Source organism: Dinoponera quadriceps, unplaced genomic scaffold (genome assembly GCF_001313825.1).
Source record: "Dinoponera quadriceps isolate SergipeBrazil2010 unplaced genomic scaffold, ASM131382v1 scaffold2412, whole genome shotgun sequence".
In the NCBI taxonomy this organism is placed as follows: domain Eukaryota; kingdom Metazoa; phylum Arthropoda; class Insecta; order Hymenoptera; family Formicidae; genus Dinoponera; species Dinoponera quadriceps.
Genome location: NW_014556432.1, coordinates 147,722 through 156,638, shown reverse-complemented (window position 1 = coordinate 156,638; position 8,917 = coordinate 147,722). Strand labels below are relative to the sequence as shown.

The 8,917-nt window shown below is 47.4% G+C and overlaps 2 protein-coding genes across 4 annotated transcripts in view; both read left to right on the top strand.

The window, feature by feature from the left end:
- Window positions 1-267: 267 nt before the first annotated feature.
- Window positions 268-1,797, top strand: LOC106747383 (hemolymph lipopolysaccharide-binding protein-like). The gene is made up of 3 exons (XM_014624856.1): window positions 268-473; window positions 912-1,145; window positions 1,389-1,797. Exons 1-3 carry the CDS (start codon window positions 332-334, stop codon window positions 1,685-1,687), a joined length of 675 nt encoding a protein of 224 aa, XP_014480342.1. The 5' UTR covers window positions 268-331; the 3' UTR covers window positions 1,688-1,797.
- A 5,064-nt stretch (window positions 1,798-6,861) lies between these two features.
- The window catches only part of LOC106747393 (tyrosine-protein kinase Btk29A), a 29,551-nt gene continuing 27,495 nt past the window's right edge, over window positions 6,862-8,917 (top strand). The window contains exon 1 of one of the 3 annotated variants that reach the window (XM_014624872.1): window positions 6,862-7,155. In XM_014624872.1, the coding sequence (XP_014480358.1) occupies window positions 7,065-7,155 (91 nt within the window). In that variant the 5' untranslated portion in view covers window positions 6,862-7,064. The remainder of the gene's footprint in view (window positions 7,156-8,917) is intronic. The other 2 variants (XM_014624874.1, XM_014624873.1) reach the window with 2 other exon arrangements.

Here is an 8,917-nt window from a genome sequence, read left to right as displayed (position 1 = left end):
ACCGCGAGAACCGCAAATGGAAAATCATCGTGAAAAGTATTTCAACCCGCCTGCCCGCGGTATCGATCGTCACATCGCGGAAGAGCGATCTTCCCTTCGTTCTACGTAGGTCGCGCAGGTCATTAGATATTTTCAGCACGAATGGGACGTATTAATTCTCCACCGCTCTACCGTCGTATTCAGCAATCCGGTTTTCATTACTCCTCTCCACGTTCGTCTCCGTCCTCCATCTTGACGCGACTGGTATCTCGTGCGAAGGAGGTGGTCGCCATCGTCTGCCGCGACATTTCTTCTCAAGATCATCGAAGAGCAACAACGTCGCGCCTCGAGCATGTTCAAGCATCTCGTCTTGGTCTTTGTGCTGCTCTCGCACGGAATTCCAGGATATGCGGTCGTTTATTCAAGTGATAGTGAGCAAATCAAGAATTTCCGAAGGTCGGTGGACACGAATTTCAATTGCAGCGCGATCGCAGGTATATATGAATATATATATATATATATCTCTCTCTCTCTTCATCCGATAATTCCGAATTCCCGAGTTTTCCAAAATACGGGGAAGACACGTTTTCCGACCCTCTCTCTTTATCTCTCGTCGCTTCTTCTCTGGCCTTAACATACACGTTACACATACAACGCTGACATTTCCTTCGATTTTATCGCGAGTGCTCATTCTTCCAATTTGGGACGCTTCGTATTTGGACGCATTTTTCCTCATGCACGTCAGACGCGCGAGGTTATTGGTTATCACGAGGCGCTCTCAGGACTTTGCTATGATTCACTCACGTCTCCTTTAATGAGAAAATATTCAGGAAGATATCGCTATTAGAGAGTCGAAGACGCCTAACGTTTCTTCTTGCTTTTCTTCCTTCACCATTCATCGAAAAAATACTAATCGTCGATCCTTTCATCAGAGGAGATGAGCAAGAAGCCGACGGTTACGATGAACGGGAACAGTAATTACCATGCGGGCCAACAGATCTTTTACGTGTACGACGAGCAACAATTCAGGAAATTATATTCCGATTCTACGCACACGGAAATCGTCGAGAAAGGCTATCTCGTCACGCCCAATATAGGAGCCCACAAGCTTCATCCTCGCAAAATCACATGGAACAACGCTCGTAGGGCGTGTATTGACGAAGGAGGTAAAGAAAATTACTCGTGAAATGCAAACCTTCAAACATAGTGCCATTGTCGTCACTATTATTATCGATCATTAAAGTTTTAACTGGAAATGCATCATGCATTCGCGCATCAGAATAAATCATTCGGTGTGTTTCAACGGCCGCCGAGATTCATGTGACGCTTATCTCTTAACGTGCGACGCAAACGAACAGTGATAATATCATTGACCAGATGAACTCTTACTGTGTTTTGCACGCGATCAGGTCACTTGGCGATCATCAATTCTGTTTCCGAGGAGAAAATTCTCTTGCGTATGTTAGAAGAGAGGAATATTGTTTCATGCTGGGTCGGATTACACGATCTTTACGAGGAGGGTGACTGGGTCACTGTCACTGACGAGCCTTTCGGAAGCACCGGATATACCAGATGGACGACTAAATTCGCGAATCTGCCCGACAACCTCGGTGGTGCGCAGAATTGCGCGGTGATTCGAGTGGAGGGCGGCCTGGACGATATCACTTGTTGGTCAACGGAAGGCTTCTTCTGCGAGATAACCTTGTAAATCCGTCAGGATATCAGAGAGCGATCGCAGAATCTGACCGTCTCTAGTCGTTATTTATGCGCATTTATAGCAGTGTGTGTTTGTATAAATAAATAATGAATGGCTATGTGCGTGCCGTGTCTTTTCTCGGCTCACGCGTGAAGGGGGATTGGCTTTTCAAGGATTCGTTTTTATGAACGTCGATCCACACCGGCACGTTTGCACGACGATGTTGGAAACTTCCTCTCTATCTCTCTATCTCGCTCTCCCTTTCTCTCTCTTGCGAACGCCGGGGTGGGGGGCTTAAACCGCTTTGTGAATATCCGCTTGTGTAGGACGCAACGTGGGGATATAGAGGGATGCGGGGGAAGCCCGGGCGAAGTCCCAATACCGCGGCTCTTGGTCCTGGGATGATTCGATGAGATTCAATGATATCGACTCCGCCAGCACGCGAATGACAAGCCGTCTTACCGGGGCGAGATCGCGTTCTCGATTGATCCGCGGATCTGCTACCCTTCTGGGCGTGAAACATTTCGAGCGCATTTCCGCAGCTAACACCGGCAATTAAAGCCGGCATTCATAGTCCGATTTTATATTTAAGATCGCCTTTAGTTCATCGCTGGATGCTCCGTAGGCGGTGAAACGATCCGTACAGCATCTGAAGGTGGTTCCTGCCCTTACCAAAAAATATTACTGTCTGTGATAATTTGGCCGATGATAAATTATTGTTCCTTACAAATTTTATTATTCGTACGAGCGATAGAACTACCCTTTATCATTGCTCAATTTATCACAGCGAGTAATACTTTTCTGTAAGGATGTTTCCTTGCCGTAGCTGTTTTGAATAACTTAACGTCAAAAGCAAAAAATATGTGTGTCCAAGATTCTTGCGAAATACGTTAAAATAAAAAGATACGTACGCACTGAAAGAAAAAAGAGTTACATTCAAGTAATATTTACCTAATCCGAGTAAAACAATTCAATACGCCTTAGCGAACGCTACTTGAATGCGGTATATTTTCTCTCAGCTCATAAAATGATATTTGTGACTACCCGAACATATTTGCCAAACATTCCGAAAACTTTCCTTTTATTCTGCAGTCAAACAATAGCCGTAAAATGAACTCGATAAAATCGTGAGCAGAGGTAAGCTAGAAGGAAGGTGGCATATCATGTCGAATTTATTTATTGATTGTTAGAGCAAAAGGGGGAAAGTCTTGGGAATATTTTACATATTTCTCAATCGATCACGTGTCATTTTGTGGATGTATTCTTTGACTCGACATATTTTACGAGAATTTCGAACATGCGTTTCCTCGCTACCGACGTCGTCAGACAAGACGACTGCAGCGAAGAACCGCGAGCCTTAAATGTAAGATCCGTCTGTGAATATCGCTCCCTGAAACTCGCGAAGGGTTCACGACCCTGGCTAGTCAGCTGCGCGGAATTAGATTCCGCTGATGTCTCCTGTAGGATCACGTCCGTCCTGGAAATCTGTTTAGTCATTCGACAGCGCCAGGTGACGGAAACTGAAACGTACCAGAACATATCAGTGTTCAGGATCCTCAGGTGGTCGTACGAGTTGAACAGTTGGGGCTTCGAGATCAAGCTTCGGGCTTTGTCTGTCTCCGATAATCTCAGAAATTGACAGATCGGACCTGTTAGAGACTGAAGCGGTATCTTCCGAGCCGATCATACTGCAAAGTTAGGCGATGCACCGTCGGTGCTTCGTTCGCTGCAAGACTTGCTCGCGCGAATTCGAGCGCGAATCTTTTCTGCGACTTCCAATCGCGAATGTCAGGAATATCGCGGATCTGCGACGTAGTCATGTAGATGCTGCTTGTGCTTCGCGCGACTCCCTATTTCCGCGATTCGGATCGTCACGTCCGTCGGCGTATTACCCAACCACTTCGGCCGCCGCTTTTGTTATGGCGAGGCACTGCGACGAGGTCGAGCCCGCGAGCGTCGCAAGCAGCACGAAATGCATAATATTCAACCACGAAGGGAGGATTTTCCGGGAGAACTTGAACAGGCGAATCGATTCCTCTGCCGCATGGCGAAGCGTAACGGAAATATGCTGGTACTATGATTCACGTGGTGCCGCAGGTCGTTCGGGGTCATTTTTAACGAACCGAAATTTCATCCACCCGCGTAATCTCCGGTCCGAAAAAATGTTCCCTCTTCGTTCGTGAATAATAATCTTTCGACCGTGTATCCTGCGATATACGTGCCGGTCTGAGTCGAAATTTTTATGTTACTTCGACGTTCTTAAGGACTATTTACGTGTATTTAGGTGACTTATAGGTTATAAAAAATATATTCGGAAATATTATACTCGTTAACTTTTATCTTAAACTTTTAATTCCACATATTTAATTTTAATGCAGCCTTGAAGCTACAAATGCTAACGTAAAACCAAAATTTCGATCTAGACTTGGAGAGGTTGAGAAAAAACTTGCTCATGACACGCTCTATGCCGATGCCGGCTCTCCTCTTTTGGAAGTGTCAAGTTTCATCATTCGATTTGGGTGTGATCAACCATAATACGTGCTTCTCGAACGTCACGGAAAATTACAATCGCGAGCTCTTCGCATCAGTTAATTACAGTTACTCGACCGACCGCTTGCTGCAGCTCGCAAAGGACGAAGGAAACTGGTGATATGCGCCGTGTCACGAGTCTCTTGGTCTCTCCAATTCGGGGGATTCACGAAAATTGTCTCGCATCGAAAATAGCGTCGAGCTTATACCCTGCGCATGTATCTCTACTCGATATCCTGACCCTGTCATTCGTGCTCGGCAAACTCGAGGAGATTATTGAGTACTCTCGAGTGCGGGCGACGGGAAGTCGAGGAAGCGGTCGAAATTCGATTTAGCGCAAGTTTCGATAACGATGTCGCGCCATCACCTCTTCTTCTTCTACCTCCTCCTCTTCCTCTTCCTCCTCCTCTTCTTCTTCTTCTTCTTTTCCTCTCCTTTTCTTTTTTGTATGTTTCTTTTCTCCCTTTTCTTTTTTCCCTTTTTTCCGCTGACGCTTTTCTAACGTCCGAGTTCTCTCGCTCTCGGGCGCGCGTCTTTGTCGCTGTTAAAGAAGCGGAAAGTTTATCTACTATCCGCGTGGTAAAGGACGCTTTTTATTATTTGCCGCGCAGGCTACTTCGTCCTCGTCGCTCCGTAGCTCGCGCCGCGAGGAGTTGCCTCCCGCGGTAATCTTAGCGCACTTAATTGGACATCGCTGAGAGTGGTACGGATAGGTGCTTGTCGCAAAGTGCTGAGTTTGCCGGGTAAGCCGGTCCACGTCACCAGCCATTTTCTCCGGGTTCCGTAACTTGCACACGGGCGCACTTGCCGCTGAGGGGAATCATCGACGAGCGGCCGCGACGACGACGGTAGGCAGCGTAGTTGTTCGTCGACTCGTCGCCGCGCCTCCGCAAATTGACGTTGGCGGGGACCTTGATTTTATCTGGTGAACGAAGAGATGTCGGATCGAGAAACGTGTGCCCAATAAATTTCTGAGGACGCTCACGCGTATAACCGTGTAGACATTTTCGTGCTACTCCGATGTTCGTAGGAATATAAAAATGTTACCTGAGTCGATGAGAATCAACACCGCTGTTGTCTGAGCGTAACGAGAGTTTTAAATTTTATTATTATAATTTACGAAACGTCTCGGTCTCTATCGCAGACGCTTCTCAGTTTTGGTCGCAACAAGAAATTTCTTTGCAAATCTAGCGATAGTTCCCTGGAACAGAGTGAGGACATTTTGTAAATTATAAGAATAGAATTTTAGTCTTTTGTTATACGTTTAAATAACATCAGTTTTGGCTCTCGTAGATCAGGCATCAACTTTTTTGTATTGTCATTTTTGAAGCTATATTTGTATTTCTTTGTAATGTATCAAGTCTTTTATGGATAGTTTGCATCTACTTAGATGGCCTATAAATGAAAAACCTACTTCGATGATACTATACTTTCTAACTTCTCTCCAGAACATTTGATGCTACAAATTTAATTTTAATGCCACTGTAAAACAATTAAAAGCTGCGAAAACAGAAATTTAAGATATCAAAGTCAAAATAGAAGCAAATCATATAATAATAATAATAATAATAATAATAATAATAATAATAATATTTCTTTTACTGGTTAATGACACGGAGTCTAAAAGTTAAAAGTCTTAAAAACGCTATGTTGAGATCGACCGGAAAGGCATCAGATATATAACTGGTTTTACTGCCTTGTCTAAATATATATAAATGAATAATAATTAATAAGTGTAACAACACAAAATATATAAAGTTGAATTTGATCAGGAACGACGCAAAAATGTGTTAAACGAATTACAATACAGATAATCAGTCGCCTAATATTGAAAAAAAAGATCGGTTAACCAAATCTCACGAGGGAGAGAATTGTAATATTTAATTACACAATAGAGAAAAATTGCACAAAAGCAGAACGATACTTGTTTGTTCTATGACGAGGAATTGACGATAAACCTCGGAGGCGAGCGTCATATAATTCACCATCATGATATTCAGCGTTCCGGTGAAGGAGATTGTAAAGATACTCTGGAATGCGTGAAACAAAGAACACATTAGAGTTGAATCTATTTTGCTCTCTTAACTCCTCTACTGTGTCGTAGAATTCGAGGTTTAATATAGGGCCAAAATTGCAACTCGGGTATCCGCTACCTAATGTCGTTCAATATCGTCGACCGACCCTTCCTCCTCGACCTTACCTGGTCTCTCCGAACTCGGCAAGCTCAACAAAAGCTCGCGAGGGACGGCCGGCGTCGATTTAATAATTCGGCCGTTAATGAAACTCCAGCGGCGAGACCGCGGCGATAAAACACGCTCGTTTGTTAGCCTCGTTTTAACGGCGCGCGAGGCGCGTTATTACACCTTACTTTAATTAGCTCCCGAGACCAACCGGCCAGCAGGACGTTAGTTTCCGGACTAGCGCGAGCAGGAACAGCCGTGTGTGCGTGCGTACGCCGCGTGACGCGACGTGCGCGCGCGCGCGCGTCACCGTGCGTGTCGAAGTCGTCTTCATACGGTCGCCGACTTTAATCGCCACGCTAAGACTTCCGTGAAGGTGAAACTCCGAAGAAGGGGACCGAGCGAGACGACGGCGGCGGTGGCGGCGGCGACGGCTACCTTTCGCGTTGCTCGCGCGACCAGTCGCGCTTAGACGGCCGAGGAACCCGAATCGAGCTCTCTGCCTCCTCCGCCTTCTTCTTTCGCTTTTCACCTCGGAGTCGCTCACCTCGTCCAGTCCGCGTCTCGTGCTCTCCGTCTCGTCCTCCCGCGGCCGTCCCCGCGAATCGGGGCTCTTGTTTCGTGACTGTGCGCCGACGGTGACGACGTCGATCGCTCTACCGACCGACTCGAACGGGAACATGCTGGTGATAAGCGCCTTGAAGCAGGTGGCGAACGCCGCTACCAACGCGGTGCATTCGGCAACCGGCAACGTCACCGGACACAATTCCGGTGAGTGCAGACGACTCGAGTTCCTTCTTCGAGATTCGCTACGTGGTTGCTTCTATGGAGCCCCGCGGCCGCCGAATTCGCTCGCCGCGTTGGATCTATTCGCGATCAATACGACCTCGCTCGGCCCCGTCGGCCCTCCCGCCTCGTTCCACATCGGAATTTTCTTATCGCATGGTGGTGATGCGTTTATAACACGGCAGATATCGCGCACGACGACTTTAACGGTGAAGGTTCATGCATTCTCCGCTCGTCGGATTCGTGCTCGCGCTATATACAGGTGAAACTATCTAGCGTGTATCGCGTTCTTTCGCCTTCTCTCTGTCTGTCCCTCTCTCTCCCCCTCTCTCTCTCTCTCTCTGTCTCTCTCCCTCGTTCCTGGACATTCTCTCTTCCTCGCTCTCCCTCTCCTTCTCCCCTTCTCTCTATCTCGTTCTCTCTCGCTCGCTCGCTTTCTCTCTCTCTCTCTCTTTCTCTCCGTCTTTCCTCGCCTGATTTTTTCAGCTTTTCGGTTCAGTCTACGGGAAAGCATCCGCGCCGTACTATACACTGCACATTTGTATTCGCACAGAAATATCGCTTGCGCAAAATGTAAAAGGTTACATGGAGGAGCGCGCAGGCACGACCGACCTCCATCGGTTTCATAAGAACGGTACTGCGAGCGTTAACTTTCTTGCCACGCCTAATGTCAAGATCGCAACGTCAATTACATATAGATCAGTCCGCTAGGACTGTACGTTCGTGCACAGCTCGGTCCAGTGGGAAAGGTTCATCCCGCTAATTGCGGACGAGTATTCCTGCGTCGGTATTCAGGGAGAAATCGAGCGAGGCAATCTACGCGCGTCCGTCAAACTCGGCCGATCCACGTCCGATTACGGGCGACTCAGAGAGAGAGAGAGAGAGAGAGCCGGGGGCTTATTACGAAGAGGAGATTTTGCATTTGCTCGCGGGCAAACGCATTTCACGAAAAACACCGGCGCTTTTTATCGAGAGAAATTTTCCACCANCCACCCACCCGTTCATCCCCTCTCCCTTCCTCCCAATGTCGACATTCTATTATCTCGCTCCGGGTGATTTTTGCCGCGTATCAAAAGTCGATTAACAATACAGCTAGACAAATGCCAATTATTCGCGCGCGCGCGCATATTCACTACCGCGGTAATGTAGCCATTATAGGTGACATTCACCGGCGTATGGACACGTCGGGGAGAGCTGGGTGACATTATATGGTGTACCGATACGATAAGCACACAAATGTGTTCCCTCGAAACCAGTCGGGGAATTCTCCGTCGTAAACCGTATCATCGTTCGATGCGGGTGAGCTCTCTCTCTCTCTCTCTCTTTCTCACCGCGTTCGCGATGCGAAAATTGGAGACTCGATATCTGCCGTAATTGTAGGCCTCTCCTCTGGTCTCCCCTCCACCCTCCCCCTTCTTTTGATTTTCCTTCTTCTTCGAGCGAATAGTCGGTCTTACGTTCAGATCCCCATCCACATCCGAGCTCTTTCTTTCGCCGGTTGAATCGAGCGTGATTCCTCATCGTCGTTTTACCGATAAACCGCAGAGTTTCGTCCGAGGTTGATTCTCGGGGAAGAAAAAGAAAGACGCGGATACGAGATCCCCGCTTGGCGTCGGCGACGCGGCCGACGTCGCCTCGTCGCTGTCCGATAACTGAAATCCTCCTGGTCCGTCATTAGCGGGTACACCGTATGTAGTAACCTCGGTTTGTCACTAACCGCCGACCGCGGAACGACTCGGGGATCGAG

Coding starts and splice junctions, on each gene's coding strand:
- LOC106747383 (XM_014624856.1), top strand. CDS start 332: ATGTTCAAGCATCTCGTCTTGGTCTTTGTGCTGCTCTCGCACGGAATT. Junction 474..911: donor CAATTGCAGCGCGATCGCAG/GTATATATGAAT, acceptor TCCTTTCATCAG/AGGAGATGAGCAAGAAGCCG. Junction 1,146..1,388: donor GGCGTGTATTGACGAAGGAG/GTAAAGAAAATT, acceptor GCACGCGATCAG/GTCACTTGGCGATCATCAAT.